General features: G+C 38.1%; 1 protein-coding gene across 1 annotated transcript in view; it reads right to left on the reverse strand.

The window, feature by feature from the left end:
* The window catches only part of DNAAF9 (dynein axonemal assembly factor 9), a 131069-nt gene that overhangs the window by 39362 nt on the left and 64372 nt on the right, over positions 1–27335 (reverse strand). The window contains exons 12-22 of the mRNA XM_065405753.1: positions 23107–23143; positions 21404–21491; positions 20833–20909; positions 20077–20121; positions 19502–19547; positions 14593–14704; positions 13272–13342; positions 12436–12486; positions 10189–10276; positions 7036–7139; positions 476–622 (exon numbers count right to left, since the gene is read on the reverse strand). Coding sequence (XP_065261825.1) covers positions 476–622; positions 7036–7139; positions 10189–10276; positions 12436–12486; positions 13272–13342; positions 14593–14704; positions 19502–19547; positions 20077–20121; positions 20833–20909; positions 21404–21491; positions 23107–23143 — 866 coding nt within the window. The remainder of the gene's footprint in view (positions 1–475; positions 623–7035; positions 7140–10188; positions 10277–12435; positions 12487–13271; positions 13343–14592; positions 14705–19501; positions 19548–20076; positions 20122–20832; positions 20910–21403; positions 21492–23106; positions 23144–27335) is intronic.

Here is a 27335-nt window from a genome sequence, read left to right on the forward strand (position 1 = left end):
CAGGCCCCGGGACCTGGACTAGATGACCCAGGGAATCATGCTTATAAATTAAGTTCCAGAAGCTTGAGGTGAGGAGGAAGGGTGGTAGAGTTGCTCTAGGTCACATCATTAACAGAAAGAGAGGATTACAATGGATGGTCACCTTCAGAAAACTGCTACCCTCTAACTTGTCATATTAAGACTTTGAGAAGTTGAGCTTTGAGAGCTTATCTTAAATCCAGAATCTGATTTTATTTTCAGTCAGGTGCTGATTTTACTTAATAGCTGCATTGACTGAGGCATATGAAAGTCAACTGGCTTGCCCAAGATCCCATGGTGAATCTCAGTGACTCATCCCATATTAGGAGCCCAACTCCCTTGCTCTAACCACCTGATTATCTTGCTTCCTAAAACATCTTCCGTTATCCTTACATCACATAGAACATTATGGGTATTTTCGTTACATTTAAAGCAAGATGGTGTTTATTTACTTTACCTGTGAATAAAAAGCTTTATAGATCTTTGATTTTGGGAAAAGTCCAATCATCAGGAAGTTGCTTGGGGTATGGAACTGAACTGGTAGATGAGCAAGCAAGGAACTTTTGAAGTCTATAAAAAGAGCAGCCACAACACTGGTAGAATCCTAGGAAAGAAATACAAGGAAGTTTTAAAATAAACAGTTTTGATAATTCAAAACGAAAAGTTATATCATTTTGTTATGTTTACGTGTATTACTTCTCCAATCTATAGCATTTTATAGTCACATTTACGGTGCATCCTTTCAAGCCTGCAACAGCTATGCCAAAAGAGTTCCAGTACAGAAACGTAGGAGAAGGACCCACCATAATCAGTGATAGGGTTTTCAGATACCCAGTCATAAGACAAATTCTCTCTCCTGTGGTATTAAAGAGTTAACATAAGTTTGAAAGGGGCCTTCAAGATTGGTCAGCTGGATTTAAAAAAAACAAAAACAAAAAAAAGACCAGTTGCCTTTCGAAAAATCTCTGCACCCTTTAAGAGTTAAATTTCCTTCTTGAAGCGTTCAACTGTGGCTTTGAGGTTTAGGCAACCCACAACCATCCATATCCTATTTTCCTCTACACTAGTAGTTCCCCAGAGTTCTCTGCTGGCACACCTCCTTCGGTAGTATAAAAGGCAAAATATGTAACATTGAAGGTTAAAATGGATAGCATAGTGGTAAGTTAGGAAAGCTTCCTTTACATCACAGATTTCACAATTACTACCATGAGAGGAACTGTGCCAGTAGTGAAGTATGGCTACAAGGTTTGCCAGTAGAGATGCAGCATGTAAGTATATTGCAAGTGCCATGTTTCTCTCATAAAGCCCCCTACAGAGTTTAAGGCTTGGTCTACACTAACCCCCCAAGTCGAACTAAGGTACGCAAATTCAGCTACGTGAATAACGTAGCTGAATTCGACATACCTTAGTTCGAACTTACCGCGGTTCAGACGCGGTCCACACGCGGCAGGCAGGCTCCCCGTCGACTCCGCGGTACTCCTCTCGCTGAGCTGGAGTACCGCAGTCGACGGCGAGCACTTCCTGGTTCGACTTATCGCGTCCACACCAGACGCGATAAGTCGAACCCAGAACTTCGATCCCCAGCCGCCGAACTAGCGGCTGGGTGTAGACCAGCCCTAAGTTCAAATAAATAAGTCTAGCATTCCTACTGCCAAAATTCTATTCTTGTAAGCCAACAGAAAATTGCAACTGATGAGATTCCTGTTCCCTAAAACTCATTAAAATGGGATTCTTGTCAATTTCAATCTCATTTTGATTTAATAAAATTGTTGTATTTGCATCCAACAAATCTCAAGATGCTTTTACAAACATTAATGAAGCCTCAGTATCCTGTAATGAAGATAAAATTATCTCTACTTTACAAAAGTAGAAAGTAAGGTTCTATCACTCTAAATTCATGCAGGACATTGGAGGTGTTCTCTTTTCAAAAAATTTGACTCCTAGCCTCCTTGCTAAATACAATAAAATACCACAGGTACAGCATAATGAAGTTTTGTGTGCGCATATTCTGGATCACAAACACTGCATCCTGGGAGGATTGGTGGTGTGATTGGAGAGGGAAGTTTAGTATTGTTGTAGATCTTGCCTCGGACAGCTAGTAGACAAAAAATACCATTTTTATTTTGCAGTATCCTACTAATGATAATTGGGAAGGAATCAAATTTTAGGCTGGTCAATACTTAAATATGAATGCCTCAATCTGGGGAAGTCTTTCAACATAGCCATCAACAAGCAGAATTCCTATCCGGGCTACTGAACACTCAGACTACTGAAGGGAGAGAGAAAGTCAAGGAGGATTTTTATGAAATCCATCCTGGATGCCAAAAACGACCACATTCCCTTTTCTTCTTTTTCCCTAAAAATCACCTTGCATACTACAGAAACTACTTCATTCTCCTCACCTCTAATTACCTACCTCTCTATCGTAAGGAACGTTTAGACCTGGACTTCAAAACCCTTGGAGCTTGACCTAGAAGTGAGTTTGTGTGTCATGCCCCCATTTGAACTGGGTTGTGGTACCCATCGCTTCTGGGGCACTGCACCTCTACCACAATGGCAGCTCCACAGCATCAGTGAATGTGGAACAATCCAATTGTGGAAATGGGACCATACGCAAGCCTCAAGTCAGCAGCAACAGTTTGGAATCCCACATCAAGAGGCAAATTATTTTAACCAGAAAAGATAACAGCTACTTTGCCGTTCACTGGACATTTGTTGAACACAGTAAATTTCCCAAGCCATTTGTGTTTTATGTAACTATATTTGCTTAACAATGCAATAAACAGAATCAAGCTTTACAGAAGCTTTCCAAGCATAATATATGGCAGTACACCAAGAAGATTTCTTTTCTAAAGGAAGATAATAAACCTCACTAGCCAGCAAGCAAAGTGCTATTCAAAAGGTCAATAGTCACAAAAAGCCTTATAATATATCCTAGACTGTGCCTTCAAGAACAACTAAAACTACTAAGTCTCAGAATTGATGAGACGTTAGTCCTACCCAGGCATTATTTATGTCGATGAAATCAAGCTAGACACAAAAATTCTGGACACAGCACCATTAGAGATCAGCGGCATTTGAACTATCAAAGCTTAAACTGAAGAAGTTATCTTTAAAATACAATGCCAAGTGATTGAACAGTATCTAAAACTTGTACTGCAACTAGATGTTTCTGCATTTACAGAATTTACTGTTTTTGTTCACTTTTTTTTAAAATGACAGTGAAGTTTGAGAAAATGTTCTTGTGCAGACCAAAAGTTTAGGTTATGAGGGTCACACAGCTCAAACACTAAGAGGTGCTGTCATGGTTCTTTTAGGTACCCCTTTCGACCATGCATTTTTGTGTAGTTTATAGTTTACTATGATCTTCCTGTACTTTTTGTTAAAAGTCATAGTAATAATCTTCCTCTGATGAGAATGGAGAGCACATGGCTTTCTTCAGAGAAAAGCATCAAGATTTAAAAAGGACAAAGCTCAGCCCATGCTAACTCACTGGAAATTAAGTGGCATGTCAACTCAGCAGCCATAAGAGTGGGAGTCGCAAATCAATTTCCAAACCCACGTTTGTTTGGTTGACAATGTTACTAGGATTAGTTATAATTAAAAGATGAAACAAAAGTTATAAAATTCTAAAATATAGATTTTTCTAAGATGTGCATGTTACTTTGAGGTCTCACTTACTCTTGTTTGTAATACTTTCTCGCTTGGAAGTGCAAATGATTATCCTTTCCTCTGCATCTATATTATTGTTACACTCTACCTTCCAAAAACAGTACACTAACAATCCCCTTATCCTCCTGTCGTGTTTTAATATTTTTAGCTCTCCACCCTTGTTTCATGCCAACTCAGTTAAACAATAAAATTCTCCTTCAAGGTTTTGCTTTGCACACAAACCTGGCAACAGTTCAAAAATGATAGCCAGACCCCATAAATAGCCAGAGTTTTATAAAAGTGAGTGTCTTGAATCAAACAATAGAAGGAAGGTCAGTGTTAAAATAACTCATACAACTACAAAGAGTCGGTCAATATGCTATTAAAGAAAAGGCAGCTAAGGTAAGGGTCTCTACTGTTGTGCTTTTCAACTTTAAGCACACGCCTTTCTTGTATTTTACTTTTTTTAACTTTATGAAATCATATCTACACAATGCTCCCTGGAAGTCCCTGTACTATTACTTAAAGTACTTGAGACTGAAGAAAAACAGGTGCTTTTCTTTTTAGTGCACATATGAAACTTTGTGCTCATCCAAAGTAATCTCACATTCCCACTCTCAGTAATAAACTATGAAAGCAAGAAACGACTGTAGATAAAACAGATTTGTCTACTTTTAAATGGAGCTGTCCACACTAACCCAATTCTTAATTCTCAGAAGTCACATCAAAGCAATACATCAGAAACAGCAAATCATCATCATGTAATGGACTAACAATTTGGTCAGAAAGTGGCAAAAGCCAATGTCTGCTAAAATAATGGTGTGCCGTGTCATTCCATATTCTTTATGAAAATATGCTTATGATATGAATATGACATAACAGATGTACACCTCTACCCCGATATAACGCTGTCCTCGGGAGCCAAAAAATCTTACTGCGCTATAGGTGAAACCACGTTATATTAAACTTGCTTTGATCCGCTGGAGCACGCAGCCCTGCCCCCCCAGAGCGCTGCTTTACCGTGTTATATCCGAATTCGTGTTATATCGGGTCGCGTTATATAGGGGTAGAGGTGTACTTTATGCAAGATGGCTCATGTGAGATCTCATTGGAAAGGTTATGATTTACTGAATGTGATTATACAATTTGTATGCCTGTATCATTTCTGTATCCGAAGTTAGGAATATTGACTAATGTTTCTGTATTTCAACTATGCTACTTTGGGTGAAGCCCACTGCGAACACATCAGGTACAACAATGGAAAAGCCAGACAGCATGGATGGCCCATCAGTGAGGACAATGAATCGTGAAAAGCTTGGCCTTCCTGTGGATGCTCCATACTGCCACTGTCTCATGGATGCTGTGATACTACAGGGTCAGGTGGTCTTGTCACCTCATACTAAAACATTACCTGGGACTTCTTGTAACTTTCCACTGGAAGGGAAGGGAAGGGGGGTGTCCAGTTTGGGAAACAAAGGAGTCCTGCCTTATGTAAATCCTATTTAAGGGGGGGGAGGAAGGCAAACAACACTCCTCCTCTCCGTGGCCTGTCTTCCCAAGAAGAAAGACTGCAAAAGGGAAGGCAAGAGGGGAGTCCAGACTGAGACAGGGGTCCAATTTGAAAAGGAATATAACTGGAACTCTGAACCACAGAAACTTTGCAAACTGCCTGCAACAATATCTAGGGTGAGAAATACTATTTGTAACCAATTTCTTTAGTGAAACTAGCTTAGTTTGTGTGTTTGATTTCATTTGCTTAGTAATCTACCTTGTTCTGTTACCCCTTTTACCACTTAAAATCGGTCTTTTAAAGTTAATAAAATTTGTTTTGTTTATTATTAAACCCAGTTTCTGTAATTTGTAACTGGGAGAAGAGGGGGTCAAGAAGTGTGCACACCTCTCTCCACATTGAGGGCGGGGGCGAATTTCATAAGATATCTTTGGGTCTGCACTCCAAGGGAGGTGGACATCTGAGTGCTGGAACAAGTCCCTTAAGCGGAGTCTTCCCAGAGCTGATCTGCAGCTGGGTGTGGCCCTGCCTGTGTGTGTGTTGGAGGAGGTTTTTAAGAGCCTGGCTCAGCAAAACAGATTAAAGGGGGCCCATGCTGGCAAAACAGGTAGACTCAGGGGTATCTCAGCACATCAGGTGGCTTCCCAAGGGGTCCAACCCGTCACAAATGGTTCATGTGCTTTACTGTAATTAACTGTAATGTATAAAATAATGTAGAACACATATGCTGCATGCTTTTCTTCCTCACTTTTGTCTCCCTGGGAAAGGTGAGCCAGTTATCCCTTTCACACTGTCAGTTACACAATGTCTCCAACAGTAGATAAAGACATGCCTCGTGACCTTTTAAATGATAAGTGGTACACTGCTAGGAACATTTGACTGAAGGTTAAAAATGTTTGGTATAGCTGCAGCACTTCATCTACAAACCATGTGACTGGAGCTATGACTTGAAACACAAAAATGAAAAATCTGGTTAAAATAAGTTTGCTAGATGTATAAACAAGTAAAATACATTTTTTGTTTTCATTTACAGTTGTTACTTAGTTTTTTAAAAATACTGTGAAATGAATAAAAAAGTTAATAAAAAAACAACCCTTTCCACTGCATAAAATAAAGCTAGCAGCCCAAACTACAAAGATATCCATGATGAAGTTCCCATCCTAAAATCTTGTCCTACTTACAGTTCAGCCATCATGAAAGTGCAGTAAAACTAATACAAAGAATAGGAATTTGTATCCTGGAGTCCAAGAAGCATCTAGATGGCATTCTACTGAAGGCCAACAATATTCTGCACGTCTTGCAAACACTATCATAAAGATTCAAACATGTTTTTGCTAATTCCCATATATACTCGTTCATAAGCCGAATATTTTTGGTAAAAAAGTGACGCATCGAAGAGCAGGAGTCGGCTTATAAACGGGTCTACACCAAAATTTGATTATTTTAAACTCTATGGAATCATTGAGTTGAATATCTAATACATTGTCGTTTTGTTTACTTGGAGCGTCTGCAGGCATGGAACCCCTCAGCTCCCTGTGGCCACGGTTCACCGTTCCCAGCCAATGGGAGCTGAGCAGCTCCATGCCTGCAGATGCTCCAAGTAAACAAAACGTCCCAACCCACCCAGCGGCTTACCCTGACAGGCCGGGAGCCAAAGTTTTCCAATCCCTGAAATATAGGGTCGGCTTATGAAAGGGTCATACAATCTTTGCTATTTTTACCTATCCATTTTGGGGGGTCGGCTTATAAACGAACGGGCTAATGAACGAGTATATACAGCACTTCATAAATACCCCTGTAAAAAAATAAATTAAAGACAATCTATGACAATAACTGCAAACCACTGAAGCACTTACCCCATCATAGAACTTAATGGAATCCATATGATTCTTTGAAACAGTAATGCTCCCATGATGGGGATGGGAAAACAGAATGCCATCTGAAAAGAAGTATAATTTACCTATAATTGAAAAAGGAAAGATTATTAATGTATGCAACACGCCACTATTTAGCAATATCTATTGACACTTTTTTTAATAAAGTCATATTCAAGTAGTACAACATGATGGAACTGGTGTTTCAGTTCAAAATATTATCTTATGCAACAAAAGCAGAAGAAATATACTACACAGGAAGGCAATCCAGATAACATCTGTCCCAAACAGTCATTTTTACCAGATATCTCCAGATGCTATTAGGGAAGGAAACCCTTTAAGGAACTGCCATATTATTTGTGCAAGTTCTACCCTGAGGAATCTCTTAAAAAAAACAAAAACAAAACACACACACCATTTTTGTGGGGCTTTAAAAAAAAAAAAAAAATCCATTAACGATTAACTGCAAAACTGAGAAAAATAGTGAATATAGATTAGAAGAGATAAATAACTGAGATGGGCATGGTTTCTGTGTTTCACATTTCATAAGAATTTTTATTATACACACACAATTTATATATATATATAAAATGTATAAACATGTTATTTTCTATAAAAGAGCCAACATCTCAAGGAAAAATTTTAACCTATTAATGTCAAAACAGGGCTGACTTTGGACATGCTTATCTGGCCAGTGTCACTTTATATAATTCATATTTCAGCATAATAAATGGCAGGGAACAAGTTCTATTTTTCTCTCACCAATCCCAAACATCACTTTTGCTGTTAGTAGATATTATCTGCATATGTGGAGATTATCAAAGATTATGAAATCCAGTTCCTTTACTTTCTTCACAGACTCACTTATCTTCATATGCAGAATAAAATCTATCATTTTGGTCAGCAATTTTCCAACTTGCTGGTGATCCAGTAACAGTCAGTAGGTCACACAGTACTGTCTCCCCCTCCTAGTTTCCAGCTGATTTTACAGGCATCCAGGCTCTTAAGAAAACCTGGATGGCCTGTGGAAGCAGCTGGAAAGAAGGAGGAGACAGCCTAGTTATCACAACAGCTAAACAAAAGCAGTTCTAAAGAAGGAGCTCAGCTGTTAAATAAGAGAAGGAAAGGAACCACGAGCTGACATAAGCAAAACTGCTCTTGCTAAAAAGAGACCAGGAACTACCAATGGGACCAGAGCCACTACTAATAGCCATTCCATCCAGGGGAGCAGGGCAGCACTCTAGAAGAAAAGCACATATGAGGAAGAAGAAAAGGAAGAGAAGTAAAAGAATGTTCAAGAGGAGTAGGAATAATTATCTATTTCTCTATGGAAGGGGGAGACTAAATTAAGACAAAAGTAAGGAAGAGAATTGAGAGAGAGGATTAAATAGGATATACATCACACACAGTCTATCAAATTATGGTATAATGAAACAATAGGTGTCTTAATACCTTCTCTCTTGAAAGAGAACAAAACAGAAGTTTATGGATACAAAATCTTTAGCATTCTATTCCAAAAAGAAAACACCAATACAAAACAAATGAGCAGGTTTCAAAGTAGGACATTCATAGTACAGCTAGGTAGTTAAAGTGATATCTCAGCATTGTTTTTGTGAACACAATTGACTATTTAACTTAAAATATTACAATTAATGGGAGAGAATACTGGTTTTGAAGTTTGTATTTATATTTTCTATGAATAAATGCTCTCTAGCATTCCTCTTATGCATGTGACTATCATACAGAGAGATCAAAAAAGATGTAATCTAACAGATCTCACAAAATAGAAGAAAATCTCATTTGGCAGACATTGCTAAACAGTTTAAAAAAAACAAACCCAAAACCACTATTATTCTCTTCCCACACTATAAAGAGACCCAAAGCTCATTTTGCACAACATTGCTATGGGTGGCTTAATACATTTCTCCACCTTGTAGTCAGCCTAAACTCAAACTTGCAATCTGAAAATTATTAAGCACAAGGCACATCATGCTATTTTCACCTTATCTCTATATCTACTATTAAATAAGATGTTGAATAGATATTACTAGACTGCTGCAGGACTGTTTTCCCTAACCAAGTTTTCAACTTCTGCCAAGCACTGGAGAAGATGTAAATTCTCCAGCATCTTTATCTCGTATTTTGGCACCATAATAAAATTTCTCTTCTCTGGACAGAAGGACAAAGTGAATTTGCCTTAAATATCTTAATATATAAATTATAGTTTGCTGCTTATGAACATACTGCTTTGTGAGCTTCCAGACTTAAAATATGAAAAGAAACAAATGAAGCAGAGAATATCAATATAATGCCAGGAAAAAAAGGAAAAGTCCTCACAGTAATAATAGCGTTATTCTGAATTTGTTTCAGTTGAAAATATAGACGTTGAGTCTCTTGGTTCATCAGTTTATCTTATGCAGGAAAAAGAAAGCAAAAGACAGTCTGCTGTTTCTTCAGAGACAGATGGCAAAAATCACGTGCGATACTAGGAAGGGATGGTTTTAGCTGGAGCAGAGAGGGACCAGGAACATCAAGGATTTCTCTGTGGTTTCAATGGAAATGCAGCAGCCAAAGTTTCTTCAAAGCAGTAAGGATTACACTGGGGAAGGGTTAGGATGAGGGACAGACGCTCCAGGGAAGCAAAAGTTTCAGTAGGAACAAGGAAGCAGAAGACTTGGAGTTTCAAGCCAAGCATAAGTATACCATATCTATAATTTGCCTCATGTGTAGCTTGTCAACCCAAGGAAGGGCCTAGTTCACTACATGATTCACATCTTCTAGATTTGTGTAACTACTAGGCCTGGTCTACACGGGAGGGGGGGAGGGGATGGAGGGGGAAATCGATCTAAGTTACACAACTTCACCTACATGAATAACGTAGCTGAAGTGGACATACTTAGATCTACTTACTACGGTGTCTTCACTGCGGTAAGTCGACTGCTGACGCTCCCCTGTCGACTCTGCCTGTGCCTCTCGCTCCAGTCAACGGGAGAGCGCTCGGCGGTTGATTTATCACATCTTCACTAGATGCGATAAATCGACCGCCTCTGGATTGATTGCTCCGGAAGTAAGAGTAGACATGCCCTTAGAATGCTGAACTATTCTTTAACACTTACAAAAGAAAACAAAACTCACCTTCCTCAGGCATGACCTGTGAACTGCTAGAATAAATATATGCTCCATCACCTCCTGTGAGGAAAGTGCCTAGGAAGGATTCATCTTCCTAAAAAGGAAGCAGAATGTTTTACTGTAACATTATAGACTGTATTGGTGATGGTGACTATTCACTCTGAACCTGACCAAGTTTTATCCCATTTTACACACTGGATTTACATTACGCAGTAAGAGGATGGGTTTGCATTAAAATATACCATCCCTCAAAAAGAGAAGCCCCCTTTGCGCTTCTCTGGTGACTCTACAAATGCAAGTTAAAAGATAGTACTCAGATATAGAAGGTGTCTAGTTTTGTGGCCAATATTTTCCTCTTTCATTAAACAGTTGCTGGCGTTCAAACTTATGAGACAGCTACTGCTAAGTGCATAACAGCTACTCCATTTGTCTACACAGTCACTAGATTACTATTTGTTATTTAAGTACCTGGATTACAAAAAATGCTCTATATAAGACCAAATTCTGTTCTGTAAATACAATTCTGAATAAAAATAAAGGCTTTTAATATTTTATTAAAAGTACAATTTATAAATATTTGTAGAGTTCTTGTCAGACCATTAAAGGACTGAATTACAGAAATAACAGATAAAGCAAAAACAAGTAAATGGTAAAGGTTTAAATTGAGAAAAGCTAGATCAGTGCATTAGACCCTTTCTGATTAACTTTGTAAGTATTGCACCTAATCTCTGCATATCCGAAGATAAGGTGGCTTTTAATGGCACAACAAAGGTCTGGAGTATCATTTTAAAAAGTGCTTCCCCCACACACAGTTTTGTAAAATAAAACCTATTAAATTATTTTTCACATTCACAGAGCATGGACTTTTAGTTTTTATATTATCAGTCTACTGAACTAAAAGCATGTTATACAGTTTAATAGGAACATAAATCACAAAAATTTACTTATATTGAAAGGTTATGGCAACTACAAATTAAATCACAGATGGAAAAACTAAAGGTTTTTTAGATATTTCCAGATGCTACACAATTTTTTTTTCATACTTCCTCTCTCTCTCTCTCTCTCTCTCTAGTTATTTATTGCAGGCATATAGCCTGCTATAAATTAAAAAAATATATATGTATAGTAATATTGATCTTTTCAATACATATTTTTGATAACTGCACTCAGGGGGTAACATTATTTAAAACCAACATTCCAAAGACGACTGATTAATAGAACTCTCTTTGATATTAGTTTTTAGTGGCTTGTTTGCAGTAAAGAAAACCTAAAACTGAGTTTCTGTCATATCCAGGGCTTTGGAGTGGAGCCCGGAGCAGCTCCAGAGAAGTGGAGCGGCAGGTTTTTGCCTGGAGCTGGAACGGAGCCGGAGCACAGCTCCAAAGCCCTGCTTCACAGTCATAATCTTATTTTTGTACAATGTAGTTTGAAGGCAGGGGGGAAAAGGGGGAGAGAAAGAACAAACTTCCTTATATACAGAAAGACTAATCAAAAAATACATTATGCATAGTCCATTATAGGAGTACACGTTATTTGTAGGGCTGTTGATTAATCGCAGTTTTAATCGCACTGTTAAACAAGAGACTACCAATTGAAATTTATTAAATATTTTGGATGTTTTTCTACATTTTCATATATATCGTATTCTGTTTTGTAATTGAAATCAAAGTGTATATTTTAATTACAAATATTTGCACTGTAAAAATGCTAAACAGAAGAAATAGTATTTTTCAGTTCACCTCATACAAGTACTGTAGTGCAATCTCTTTCTCCTGAAAGTGCAACTTACAAATGTTCGTCTGAGCAATTGGCTGAACAAGAAATAGGACTGAGTGGACTTGCAAGCTCTAAAATTTTACATTGTTTTATTTTTGAATGCAGTATTTTTGTACATAATTCTATATTTGCAAGTTCAACTTTCATAATAAAGAGATTGCATTACACTACTTGTATTAGGTGAATTGAAAAATACTATTTCTTATGTCTTTTTACAGTGCAAACACTTGTAATCAAAAATAAATATTGTGTTGTAATTGAAATCAATATATTTGAAAATGTAGAAAACATCCAAAAATATTTAAATAAATGGTATTCTATTATTGTTTAACCGTGCAATTAATTGTGATTTTTTTAAATTGCTTGACAGCCCAAGTTATTTGTGATTATCAGATCTTGAAAACATCACTTTTATGTTTTGACTAAACAAGTTTACCTTGGATTAGCAGATAGTTTAAGCACTATATCATTACATACCTTCACTATTTGCTGCGCCTTTTCAGACAGTTTCACTTCATTATCTTCTACCTGCAGGCAAAACCAAATTGCATTTTCCATTTATATTCACAATGGATTAATGATCTGATTTTAAACTTGCTTTAATAATAAAAATGCTGCTCAACATTCATGGGAAACAAATGCTCTTTATACAGCTTTAGTGACAGCACTGGGTGACTAATGATATTCAAAGGTGGGGGTCCAGATTCTGTGCTTTAAGCCACTTTTGCACCTTTCCAATTCTGCGTTGCTGTGGGGGCCAAAACAACCCACTGCGTAACTTTGGCATCCAAGGGTCTGCTCCAGGTAAAGCAGCCTCTAAAGGCCAAAGTGGTATAATAGGGCTGGAGAAAGAGACTCCTTCCTCAGATAATTTTTAGTAGACTCCCCCAGGGATCAGATCCTCAGCTGATGTAAACCAGCATAGCTCCACTGACTTCACAGGAGCTACACGAACTGAGGATCTGGCCTCAGACCTCCAATTTTATAGAAGCAGTTCTACACTGACAACAAGTCACGTTAGCTATCCAAGTGCTATAAAATGCCCAACAAATTATATTCACTTCTCAAAAATCAGACCTGTCAGCTTGGATAAACTGTACAACAGTTACTTTTACATTTAAGATTGCTAGAATGACTAAATACCTTCAGCATAAGCCATTTTCAGATTCTTTAAAAGGAGTGTTACTTACCAATAAATGGAGTTAGAGTATTCACACATACTTTCTATGTTTATATTTACCTATTTTTTATTCTAGTGGAATGCATTTACAAAACTTACAGGGTATGAAATACTTAAGTTGCACTATACTAACCAGCCAAGAAACATATCTTGGGATAGCTGCAGTAAGAATGATGTAGCTGGTTTCTGTATTAATACTGCCATCTGTAGGAAAGCAAATGTAAAAAATAAAACAGAAGTAGTATTCCTTCTGAACTATTTACATAGCTTATCAAATCACCTTATTTTCCTATTAGTCTCCACTACCAGCAATGAGGATTTCAAGTTGCTATTACTTATAAAATACTGATTCTCTAAATGATCGGTGTTCCTTACATGACAGGGTTCCCAACCTTTTCAGGACAATCATCCATCCATCAGAAATACTGCAGAGCACACTGATTAACAGTCCTCATTCCTCTCTAGGATTCTTATTTGCCTTTCCCTTTTTGCCAAAGTCCCTCAACCCTTCAGCTGTTTATTTTCTCCCTTTGACTCCCACTACTGCCTCGGCTAAACATGTTTTACATTTTCCCCCTTTCTCCTCTTGTGGAGCTGGGAAAGCAAGGAAAAATGGAGTTCAGCTTTGGGAAAAAACAGTCCTGACTAAGATTAAACAGAACACTTCCGCATACGTAATATTGGTATTAGGGTGCGCTTTTTTTTTTTTTTTTTATTAAAGAGTTAGCAATCCACAAGAATCAGATAAAACCCTCCTCACATGGCAAAAAAGAATGATCCACTTGGTTAGAACCCAATGTCTTGAGCAAATTTTCTATCTTATGCTATAGGAATTCCTAACAAATGGCTTTGTTACCAAAGCCTTTGGCTTTTTTCGACTCCAGCACTGTGGAAAATATCTAGTGGGGTTTGAAGCTGGTTGAAGGTTACCTACTATCCTGTATTTTAAATCAAGACTGTTCTAAAAAACAAATAAAAGTTGCATCCAGTTAATTTTTAATTTTCATTTACTCGTTTCTAGCTTTGAGATAAATACTACGGGGTGAGAAAACTATATATAAAATAATGAAAGGTATAGGGAAGGTAAATCAGGTGCTTCTATTTGTCCTTTTTTATAATACAAGAACATCAATAAGACTGAAAAGCTGAGAAGGCAATTATGCATGAGATTCTTTTGTCTAGCAATCCTATGAAGCTGATAGCGGAAACAAACGAGTCCCTTAGATTAGCTGCAGAGGAAAAATGAATGCAATCTTCGCCCTTAAAATTAAACAACTGGATTCCTTAGATTACTAGCAAATTAAAGTTTTTAGTTAGGTCTTTACTTACTAAAATCTTCAAAATAGCAGTGATAACATACAAGAAGTTACTTTACTACTCCATTTAATTACATTATGAATTGATAAAAACAACATTAAGAGATAGTAATGTGCATGCAAGAGCTTGAAAGTTACCTTTTTCCTTTATAAATATCTGTGATGCCAGAAATGATTCTGAGAAGACAACAGATCCCAAGCATCCCCTTCCTCCGAGTAAATCTGGAATGTCATAGATTGTCATAGCCGCCTGTAGCAAATGGGGAGGGAGAAGGGAGGAGAGGTAGGACAGCCTTTTATAATTTTTCAATTTTTATCTAAAATGTTGTTAGAATCAAAACAGAGTTCCAATTTTAGCTGCTTGAGAGGATATACTTCCACAGACAAAGGGAAATGGCGTACCCAGGGATTTTAACAAATGTAACTAGAATGCGTTGCCTCAAATCATCATCTCTTAAATCTCACAGCTCAAAACTGAATTGTGTCTGAATCAGCTTCACTCTGAAAATGTCATCTCCTCACTCCTAAATATACTACCCAATTCTTAATCCCAAGTATAAACTAACCAGTGCGAACATAAAAACTATGCTAGATTACAGTGGAAATGAACAAGAACTGTTCAGTTCTATTAACAGAGTTCACGTTTTATTAGAACATTTTAGTGAGAATATTGCTCAAGAGAAAACGTCTCTTTAGATCAAACTTAACTCTACTACCCTGTTTATCAAATACACCACCTATGAAGAAGCAACAATGAAATGTCTCATCCCATAAAATATTATGCCAAGCCTCAACGCATGGACTCTATTTATGCAGATATGGAAAAATGGAGGCATAAAAGCTGATAGCTAAGAGACTTTAGGACCAAGGGATAAACAAGGACTACATCAATTAAAGAACAGCCACATTAGTCACATGATAAAATACTAAACTGATTCTACAGGAAGCTGTTTTTTTCCTAGTGTTATATCAGTCTCATATCAAACTGTATAAAAAATTAACTTAAAACCAAGACAAATAATGAAGTTAAAACTTCTATACCTAAGGTATAGAATAAGCACAAATAAGTCTACAGTTTATGCATGTATCTATAAAAAGCATAACAACGGTTTGTTACCTTAGTTTGTGATTTCAATATTTTTTAGCATTTGGGTTTCTTGAATGATTTGTAAGCTTGTGTGGTTTCAAAAGGTACTTAAATCCTTAACTATAAACTAACAGTTTTTGTTTGGGAATTCTTTAAAATAAGATGGTTTCAGAGTAGCAGCCGTGTTAGTCTGTATCCACAAAAAGAACAGGAGTACTTGTGGCACCTTAGAGACTAACAAATTTATTTGAGCATAAGCTTTCGTGGGCTACAGCCCACTTCTTCGGATGCATAGAATGGAACATATATTGAGGATATATATATACACACACACATACAGAGAGCATGAACAGGTGGGAGCTGTCTTACCAACTCTGAGAAGCCAACTAAGTAAGAGAAAAAAAAAACTTTTGAAGTGATAATCAAGATAGCCCAGTACAGACAGGTTGATAAGAAGTGTGAGAGTACTTACATGGGGAGATAGATTCAATGTTTGTAATGGCTCAGCCATTCCCAGTCTTTATTCAAACCTAAATTGATTGTGTCTAATTTGCATATCAATTCGAGTTCAGCAGTTTCTCGTTGGAGTCTGTTTTTGAAGCTTTTCTGTTGTAAAATAGCCACCTGCAGGTCTGTCATTGAATGACCAGACAGGTTAAAGTGTTCTCCCACTGGTTTCTGAGTATTATGATTCCTGATGTCAGATTTGTGTCCATTAATTCTTTTGCGCAGAGACTGTCCGGTTTGGCCAATGTACATGGCAGAGGGGCATTGCTGGCATATCACATTGGTAGATGTGCAGGTGAACGAGCCCCTGATGGTATGGCTGATGTGGTTAGGTCCTATGATGATGTCACTTGAATAGATATGTGGACAGAGTTGGCATCGGGCTTTGTTGCAAGGATAGGTTCCTGGGTCAATGTTTTTGTTCAGTGACGTGTGGTTGCTGGTGAGTATTTGCTTCAGGTTGGGGGGTTGTCTGTAAGCGAGGACAGGTCTGTCTCCCAAGATCTGAGAGAGTGAAGGATCATCTTTCAGGATAGGTTGTAGATCTTTGATGATGCGCTGGAGAGGTTTTAGTTGGGGGCTGAAGGTGACAGCTAGTGGTATTCTGTTATTTTCTTTGTTGGGCCTGTCTTGTAGGAGGTGACTTCTGGGTACTCGTCTGGCTCTGTCAATCTGTTTTTTCACTTCAGCAGGTGGGTATTGTAGTTTTAAGAATGCTTGATAGAGATCTTGTAGGTGCTTGTCTCTGTCTGAGGGATTGGAGCAAATGCGGTTGTATCTTAGAGCTTGGCTGTAGACAATGGATCTTGTGGTGTGTCCTGGATGGAAGCTAGAGGCATGTAGGTAAGTGTAGCGATCAGTAGGTTTCCGGTATAGGGTGGTATTTATGTGATCATCGCTTATTAGCACAGTAGTGTCCAGGAAATGGACCGCTTGTGTGGATTGATCTAGGCTGAGGTTAATGGTGGGATGGAAATTATTGAAATCATGGTAGAATTCCTCAAGGGCTTCCTTTCCATGGGTCCAGATGATGAAGATGTCATCAATGTAGCGCAAGTAGAGTAGGGGCGTTAGGGGACGATAGCTAAGGAAGCGTTGTTCTAAGTCAGCCATAAAAATGTTGGCATACTGTGGGGCCATGCGGGTACCCACAGCAGTGCTGCTGACTTGAAGGTATATATTGTCCCCAAATGTGAAATAGTTGTGGGTGAGGACAAAGTCACAAAGTTCAGCCACCAGGTTAGCTGTGACATTATCAGGGATACTGTTCCCGATAGCTTGTAGTCCATCTTTGTGTGGAATATTGGTGTAGAGGGCTTCTACGTCCATAGTGGCCAGGATGGTGTTTTCTGGAAGATCACCGATGGATTGTAGTTTCCTCAGGAAATCAGTGGTGCCTCGAAGATAGCTGGGAGTGCTGGTAGCGTAGGGCCTGAGGAGAGAGTCCACATAGCCAGACAATCCTGATGTTAGGGTGCCAATGCCTGAGATGATGGGGCGTCCAGGATTTCCAGGTTTATGGATCTTGGGTAGCAAATAGAATACCCCTGGTCGGGGTTCTAGGCATGTGTCTGTACAGATTTGTTCCTGTGCTCTGTCAGGGAGTTTTTTTAGCAGATGGTGCAGTTTCTTTAGGTAATCCTCAGTGGGATCAGAGGATAATGGCTTGTAGAATGTGGTGTTAGAGAGCTGTCTAGGAGCCTCTTGGTCGTAATCCAACTTATTCATGATGATGGCAGCACCATGAGCACCACAATTGTGAACTAGGTTGGAGTATAAAGTTCACAGGATCTGAATTGTGGAACTCCTGCTATGTAAATACTTTAATTCTGAAGCCAGAGCTTCATGGCTGCGTTCTCAAATTCCCCAGGTTTCTCCAGGCCCTCTCCAACCCACTGCCCAGGGAAACAAGGAGGGAGGTGGAGCAGCTCAAGACAGCCAGCCATGCAGGGCAAGCAGTTCATACATAACTGTACACACTATGGCTGAATTTTCAGTTTTGCAGGAAAAGAGAGAAAAAACAGACGCAAGATTTAAGTTGCAACTGTTGCCATATGTCCACATTAAGTAAGGAATCTGGACTTCAGTGTTACTACTGCATCTTTTGAAAATCTTGTTATTGTTCTTTAATACTTAGATCATCAAGACAGAGGTTACTTGCCAGTTGTCTCTGTGCATTCATGCTTGTGGGATCGCACATTCTCACAACTAACTAGCTCATCACCAGGATGTGCAATTCCACAAGAGTGAATGTGCAGAGACTGAAGAAGAAATAAATTACTGCAACAGCTCTCACCCAAAGATGGTCCTAAATGCCAAAAATATTTGCATTTTTTTAAAAGCCAGATTCATGCTAAGTAGTTTCCAACCTTTTTAAGGATTTGTGTATTAGACCTAGGTTCCCTTGTACCTTAACCCACACCTTGCTACTTTTTTGTTTTCTTCCAATCCTAATCTCCCCCCCCCCGCTCCATTTGTTTGCATTCAGGTTTTAAACGTCTACCCTTTTTTGCACTTACTCCCCAGTGTCTTCCATTTGTAGTGGGGGCTGGAGAGTGCTGGAATCATGCCCAATTTTCTTTCATCTCCAATGCTGAAAAAAGCCTCACTCTGGGAAACACTGATATGCAGATTTTAAAGCCAGAAGAGACCACTGGATCATGTACTCTGACCATTGTATAACACAGGCCATTAAATTTCACCCAATTACCTCTAATGAGGCCAGTAACTTGTGTTTGGCTAAAGTATATCTTCAAGACGGGATGCCTTTCTAGATTTGAAGACACTAAAATGAAGAATCCACCACTTCCCTTGGTCATTTGTTCAATGGTCAGTAACCATCACTCTTAAAAATGTGTGCCTTATTTCTAATTTTCATTAGTCTGGCTTTAATTTCCAGCCATTGATTCTTGTAAAAAAAACAAACAAACAACAACAACAAAAAACGAGTCTTTTAGCATTTAAATACTTAGCACTAATGAAACAAGTTTCATGCATAGACCTTAAAGCTCTTCAAAGAGATAAGTATCATCCCTATTTACATATGGGGAAAATAAAACAAAGAAGTTAAGTGTCTTGCCCAAGGCCACACAAGTACAGCAAGGGTAAGAACTCTGGTTCAGCCAATGGAATCAAATTCAGGTCTCCTAAGCCCAAGTTCCCTGCCCTATCTATTGGGCCAAGCTCCCAAACACATCAGGAGCTAACCAGTTCTTGCATCCAAAAGCCATCTACCAAAGACAGCAGAGATTTGTTGCTGTTTACTGAACTCAAAAATCTTACAAAAATAAGTCGATCTAATCCCTTACTGCATTCTTTTGACATCTTAAGTGATTTTTTTATAAAGAGATCTTTAAATTTATATATAGTAGTTCACCGTGGTAGAGATTACTACAAGATTTAGAAATACCCATCATTGGAAGTTACTGCACAGCACAGAATAGTTCTACTTACCGTTTTAACTAAGTACAGGCTATCCTCATTATCCAATGGAATAATTCTAAAACAGAATAATATTTCAATATTTAAAGACTAGATAATTTAAATGAGAGTTTACAATACCCATCCAAAATAACTATTTCTACTTGAAAGAAGTGTCCTATCCCTCTAGGGCATTTTAGTCAATCAGGTAAAATTTGGTTTTAGACAATGTGGCAAAATGTAAGATGCCATAAGTTAGAGAAGAAAAAACTTACTTCAAACCAATTTATTTTTAAATGAAAACTCTTAATGTGCGCCTGCTGCTCCTATATATTAACAGAGATAATAAAGATGCTCTACCCAGCTGTTTCATTTTTAAAGTGCTACTAAGATTCCATAAAAATATAAATACACACAGAAGGATAACAAGCCATTAAATTGCCTCTGTATACAAATGCTAAGGCATTTAATGGTTGCCCTCATTTGCTATAACAAACTTAAAGATCATAATGTCTTCTCTAATGTGTTTTGTGAAGGCTAAAAATACTAGGTTGCTGACTAGCATTAAAATTACTTATTTCCCATATGAAACATAAAATAATACTGACCTTCCATGATTATTCACAGCTTGAATCTGAAAAGCTATTTTGGAGCTGTGTACAAAAAAAATAAAGAAAGTACCCAGTTAAAATGCTTTTTTTATTCCTAGAGATCTGCTAATGACTACGCTTGTCTATACTTGCAGTAGCATGTAGGGAATGTGTAGCTATGTGTGGCAGTGAAAGGCTCTGGCAGGGGGAAGGCATTGGGGAAAAGCTACGACAACCTTTCCCTGTTCCTAGAGTCTTTCATTGTGGTGGAGAAAGACTCCAGCAGGGGAGAAATTGCAGGACACTACACTGTTAAAAATAGCAGTGTAGACATGGGAGGCACTGTTTGGGCATATAGAGAGCCATCTATATTCCCTAGGGTTCAGACGTGGAGGGCGCTATGCTCTACTCTATTAAGCGGTGCCTCACCGTATACTGCTTTTTATACCTGTCCTAGCTGGGCATGTAGTGTCTGTACCCTACACACTGCTATAAATGTAGATCATGCTTGAATCATATCATATTTTTACATGCTAAACTACATGCAAAGAAACTGATCACAGTTTTAAGGCTAAAATAACTTTCCAAGTGGCTAGGAGAATGTGTAGAGGAAGAAAAATGAAATTATTATTCTACCAATTCAATTTAAATCTGCAATTTAGTAATCAAATTTAAAAACAAGAAATATGTTTTAAGTGAAACTTTTCCCCAAAGAAAACAACTGAGTTAAGACAATATGAGCAGAAAAGCTAATAAATATCGAAAGTTACATACCGTAATGCAGTTTTAAATTGTGTTAGATGAAAGGAATCAAGCATAGACATAAGAATTTCTTCTGCTGTTTCTTTTGCCTGCAAATAAAAATAAATAAATAAATAAATAAAAACAAAAGAAATTATATATATGCTTACAGAATTCCCATTAACTTAGATGTGCATGCAGATGTTGAACAGAAACCATATCCTGGGCAGTAGAGGCACAATACCATAGTTGAGCCAGACTACTGAGTGCCCAGATTACTAACAAACTTCACAAGGTCAGACACACATCTTGTATGCGTAAAACTTTGAAACAGCACTAATTAAAACGGACATTTCAGAAAGTCCTGCTGGAGGTCACCTTACCAATGAAAAGTAACTTGCAATTGAGGTCAAATAACCCAGTTTAGACAAAATTAAAGACTATATGAACTTTACTGTAATGTATATACAAGCCAAAAAGGAAAAAAAAATGGTGGGATTTTATTCAGAAGGTATTACTTAAAGCCAGATGTATGTAACATTCTGAAGACAATGCCAACAAGTTAATTGCTGCTACAAGATACAGGACAGGCATTTTAAATTACCTTGGTTGCATTGGAAGTTTTGGCATAGCATGCAATACCAGCAAGGACAGCCTCCACAACAGCAGCATATATTTGGGACAACAGCCTACTGAAACGACAAATACAAACATAACACGAATTGCTATAGCAAAAGTTTGTCTTTTCTCATAACAATCCAGAAATCTTTTACAGGGCAAGACCCACACAATGCCTTACTTTAAAAAGAGTAGACACCTCTTAAAATCTCTAATATTGTGCCTAGTGGATTTATTTTCATTACATTTTATTTGCACTTGGGGGGATGAAAGTCAGTTTTTTAAAGTTAAAAAAGTTGAATACACCTCTACACCGATATAACGCGACCCGATATTCGCGGTAAAGCAGCGCTCGGGGGAGAGGGGGGCGCGCAGGGCTGCGCACTCCGGTGGATCAAAGCAAGTTCGATATAACTCGGTAAGATTTTTTTGGCTCCCAAGGACAGCATTATATCGAGGTAGAGGTGTATTTTAAAACCAGATTTTTGATTGTTATTTAAATGATAAGTTTTTCTTTTTAAAAATAAACCTGTTTACAATGAAATCCAAATTTAATACAAAATACGTTAAGGCCTAAACTTATGATCTCTTAAAACATTTAAATAAAAAATAAATATGCTTAATCCATGAGCCTCTATCAAAAACTGAGTCAAATGCTGCTTTTCTACATGGAGAGAACCATAGGATAAACAGCCAACTTTTGAGGTCAAGCTTTATGAATATGGCACAATAGAACATGTACTGTATTAAGGGCCTGATCCTGTGGGGGACCCTGAGACTGTGCTACTGGGTACAATAGACTGGCAAAGTCACCATAGGCACTGGGACCATGCCTCTGACTCCAGGAGACACCAGCATGCATCCTCATCAGGATCATCCACTGAGCCCACCTAGATGGTCTCATACTCCTATTTCATCCCATTTACCCTTTTTAAATATTGACACAACACTGGCTTTCTTCCACTCTTCTGCAACATACGGTGTGTTCCTGACTTACTGAAAACCAACTATTAATGGTCCAGTGTGATACTCAGGCAACTTTTTTAACGTCTTGGAAGCAAGTTATCCAGGGCTGCTGATTTTAAAACTTCTAACTTTAGTAGCTTCTGTTTAACATCCTCCTGAGATACTAGAGTAATGAAAAGACTGTTACCATATGATCTAGCTACATCGTCTGTTTTTTCCACCAAATACAAATAGGAGACATTGTAAGCAAGCACTTAATTGGATATTTGAGAGAGGAAACAGAAAGCAAGGAAGGCTAAGGAAGAACTGGCAGAAGATAGTGACACAAGATACTGAATGCACAAACTCCAAGAACCACCACAACTAGCAAGCGACCATAATCAGTGGAGAAACTGGACTGTCCCATGTATCAGTAACACAGGAGGAACTAAGGTCTAAGACCTAAAATTATTTTATTTTATTTAAAACATTGTTTTGGTGCTGCAGTGATATCACATCAAATAACAGTCCCTATACTCCATATCAGTTTCCAGATTTCTCATCTTTTAAGTACCTGATTAACAAAGCCTCCCCTTCCCACATATACACAGAGCTCTGTTAAAAAAACAAAACTGCACTGTAATCATCAGCAGCCATCCCCATCTAAATAGGGGTTTGGGACCTATTGTCATTAAGTGGAATTGGAGGAAGAAGTAGGGGGAAAAGAAAAAATGGATAGCTTACACTTGTTTAGTTTTCTCGTGCATCTCATTGTCATTTCCTGTATGAAAATGAAATATTTCAAGTTAATTTTAAATACTATTACATGAGGTTATGCAATGTATTTAATGCAAAGGGTATCTACTTTAAAGAAGCAGAATTACAAATTCAAAAGGCTAAACAATTGGTATTTACATTTTACTCGCAGAGTCATCTTTACTTCTTGTTTTATATAAATTGATGTATAAACTGTGGCTGGTAATTTTGTTTGAGCTCTTGCTTTGATAGGTAGGTTTTGTTTAAAAAAAAAAAAAAAAAAAAACACCAGAGCAAATTTCTGGCTACAATTTGTACCAGTATGTGCAGTACCATGGTAAAGCCAAACATTTCAAACCTGGGAGCCTAAAGTTAAACTCCCAAATTACTATACTGAGGCACTTCAATATAAGTAGCCTATTTTGCAAAGGTGCTGAGGGTCTACAAGCCTCACTGAAGTCAATAAGAACTGCAGGTGATCAGTATCTTTGAAAATTAGGCCAATCCCTAAATATAGTTATGTGGCAGTTTCTCTATGGTAATTTAGGAGTTTAATTTTAGGCACCCAGGTTTTAAAACCTTGGTGAGGAGGGGCTAATCCTGCACACATACATGCTTGGCTTTTCATATATGGGGAGTCCTATTAACTTCAATGGGACTATTCACAGGCTTAAATGTTTTCAGGATTGGGGGATTACATGTTCAGTTTGGCTTCCATTAAAGTAAAAAGCAGAGCTCACACGGTCTTCAGTGCAGCAGAGCCTAATCCTTTTGAATAGGGACTACTAGAGCCCTGCGTGGATACACAAATGTGTATTCACATCCGATCCGCGATCTGCAAAAATTATCTGCGGATATCCACATCCACGGATTTGCGGACTGAGGCTCCGAGGCACACTCCCGGACCCCGGTCGGGAAGAGATGCGCTGGCAGCTGTGGCGGACCCTCTACCTGCCCTGGGCGAAGGGCCCAAGCGGCGCCCCGCCCAGGGCAGCTGGAGGGACCCAGGCTCCCAGCGCGGCTCTCCCCGACCTGTTCTGGCCAGGGGGGTGGCTCCGAGCTGCAGCCCAGTTATAGTAAGAGCCGGGCAGGCAGCTGTGGGGAGCCACGGCGGACCCTCCACCTGCCCTGGACGTGGGGCCCGAGAAGCCCCTGGCCCCTTTCCCTACCCCCCCCCCCCACCCCCCGACCAGGGCAGGTGGAGGATCTGCATCATGGTTCCTCACAGCTGCCCACCCACCCACTCTTACTATCAGAGCCCTGCGTGGATACAAAATTTGTATCCGCATCCACACTGGTATCCACAGAAATGGTCCATGGATATAAAGCGGATACCCACGGATTTGCAGGGCTCTAGTGACTACTTTAAGCCCTCCATTGGTCAAAGACAAAGGGATGGAGTTTCCTTTTATAAATCATGAAAAGTATCAAAAATATAGTTGCACACCTGAGAAGTTGCAAAATACTATGAATAACCATATTTACTCTGTTTAAGTTTGTAAAAAATGACAGTTCAACTGCTTCAGTCACAAAGTTTAACATTACTGGCAAGGCCATATATAGGCTATGTATACACCTAAAGCAAAAAGGCAGCAAGATAGTAACATATCAATGGTTTTCATTTGTTTTACTTGCATGTGCACCAGCGTGTGCTGGGTGATGCTCACGAACAAAAAAGGGTAGGAACTGAAGAGCTTCACTAATTTTAAAATCACAAAAAAGGATGTTAGAGGGGAGAGAAGAAAGAAGGACAGTGTAGTAGTATACTCAATCCACACTTTCTACAAACATTACACAAGGAAAAAAGGTCTTATCTGAAAAGACTTCTCAAGTATGAACTACAATAAAATCAATTCTAAACAACAAAGGTGAATGTTTATGGTAGTTGTGATGTATGTATATTGTTGCTGACTATAAAAAGAAATATAAAACATGATTTCATTAATGGTCTCTTTTCAAGCATGTTTGATTTAAGAGCTTGAACATTATTTAACGCAAGTCATTTTAAATACAGATGCACACCAACCATTAACACCTTTAAATGTTAATCTACTGAAATGCCCTTATGCTATGGTTTATATTGGGGAGACTGTTAGATCTTATATTACTGCTTTTAAGCATACAACTTCAATGAGAAGAAATGACGTAAACCTTCTTTTGATAAATAAATTTCCTCTACGTCCTCACTTAACTTGTGAGTGTAAGATAAAGGGGGAAGGCAATATAGATGAGACTACATAGGGAAGAACTTTTTTTGCAAATACGTTTGGCAAAATCTGAAGTCATTTGATCTTGAAAAAGATGCAAGTTTTTTTATTTTTAAAGGACCAATAGGCTTTTTTTAGTTAGTAACACCAACTACTGAATTACATCACAAGCGACAGATTAATAGCCTATCTACATAAGAAGACTCCAGGATTGTCATGCTGAAGCCTATAATGTCTGTTGAGTCAGCGTGAAACAATGCAAACCACCTCAAGCATAGCCGAGAGCACTTTATTTATTTTTTGTTCAGAACATCAGCAGGTTCAGTCATCACTGGGATTTGCTGTCTGTCTCCACCCAATTACGTTCTCAGCCATTTTGACTTATGAATTACTCCTATGCAATGTACGCCTGCAGTTAGGCATGTATCTATGCTATGCCAAGGATCCCCACATCTTTGTGGTATCAAAGGTAATGCACCCAATCACCACTGCCCCAGCCATGAGACAGCATGGGCTTTCAGCTACTATTAAGTCATTTGCTTCTCATTGGAATAATCTTGGTTAAATGGTCTTCTTGAGCTACTGCCAGCAAAGTTTCTCTAGGGAAGACTGGCTGTATGGTAAATTGATCTGGTTGAAAATTACATGCAGGTGTAACACTTAATATCAACATCTTAGAATACTGTTATTTATTAGGCGGCTATAAATGTTTCATTAAGAGAATCTTTTTTCAAGCAAATGTATTGGAATTTGTGTGTTGAGGGTTTTTTTTTTTTTTTTTTTTTTTTTAAAGAGTATTTTAAACAGCTAATTAACAGATGAAATTAGATTAAATCTTAACTGCACATAATAGACTGGCATTCGGCGAAATCTATTTAATATAATCTCATAGCTAGGAACAAAGTATACAATGTTTTTATTACGATGATAATATTGTTGCAACCATTGCTTGGGTAGACTATTCAGACAACAAAAGACTGAGACAAAGGACTAAAAAGAACAGTATGAACTCTTTTCTCATCTTCCCTGTAAAATCATCATCTTTTAACAAAAGAAGAGTTGTGATTTTGCCGTGTAATTACCACCTTGAATTCCTTTTGATTTCTATAAACTTCTGTGACAGTTTAACACTTTCTTGTAACCTGTCAAACACTAATGCAGTCAAAACGATGTTCTTTACGAACTTCCTACAGTAACTAAAGCAAGCATGTCTCATAATATTTTGAAATTTACTAGGTGTGCAACTGATTGTTTTTAATATTTGCTAATAGCTTGGAACAGATATTTGAGATGACTACACTCAATTTATTATTAAGATTTATGTACTCCCCAAAGCATTATTTTTTACATTTATTGTTGTATTTTATAAACAATGCTCCAGGTGCTGGAGAATATTTGAAAGTTCATCTGACCCCTATTGCCAAAATATCTGGGTTCCATACAAATTTTGAAAATTTTAACACTGGGAAACTTGAATCTTCCCCCTTGAAATCAATGGGAGTTATGCAAACTTCAAAGGGAGCACCATCAGGCCCTATTAGTATATATTTTTAAAATGCTATGGGGATCAAGATGATAAGACAATGAATATCACATAAATCTGTAACTTAAAAATATAAGTACATAATATTCCAATATGGTACAATTTAATGAAGCAATCATTAAAAGTCATGTGTCAATAGTTACCAAATGGAGGTAGCTGAGATACTGCAGTTATGTTCCGATACTTAAACCAGGCAGTAACTTGTACCCCAGGTATGGCAGGTAATGTTTTGACATTATAGTGGTGACAATCATATAGCACATTTGAGCTTGAACTTCTTATTTTTTTTCCTTTAGTGGATTTAAACTCACACTCAACATTAACCAAATTAAATATGTGACTTTGAACTGAAGTAGCTAAGACACAAGGCCCCCCCCACTGACTTGAATGGGGTAGATTTTACCTTAAAAGCAGAATATTTCCACCAGGCTCACTCAATTCTACTCTCACCATGCATCCCCAGGCTT

The sequence above is a fragment of the Emys orbicularis genome, chromosome 5 (assembly GCF_028017835.1).
Source record: "Emys orbicularis isolate rEmyOrb1 chromosome 5, rEmyOrb1.hap1, whole genome shotgun sequence".
Taxonomy (NCBI): Eukaryota; Metazoa; Chordata; order Testudines; family Emydidae; genus Emys; species Emys orbicularis.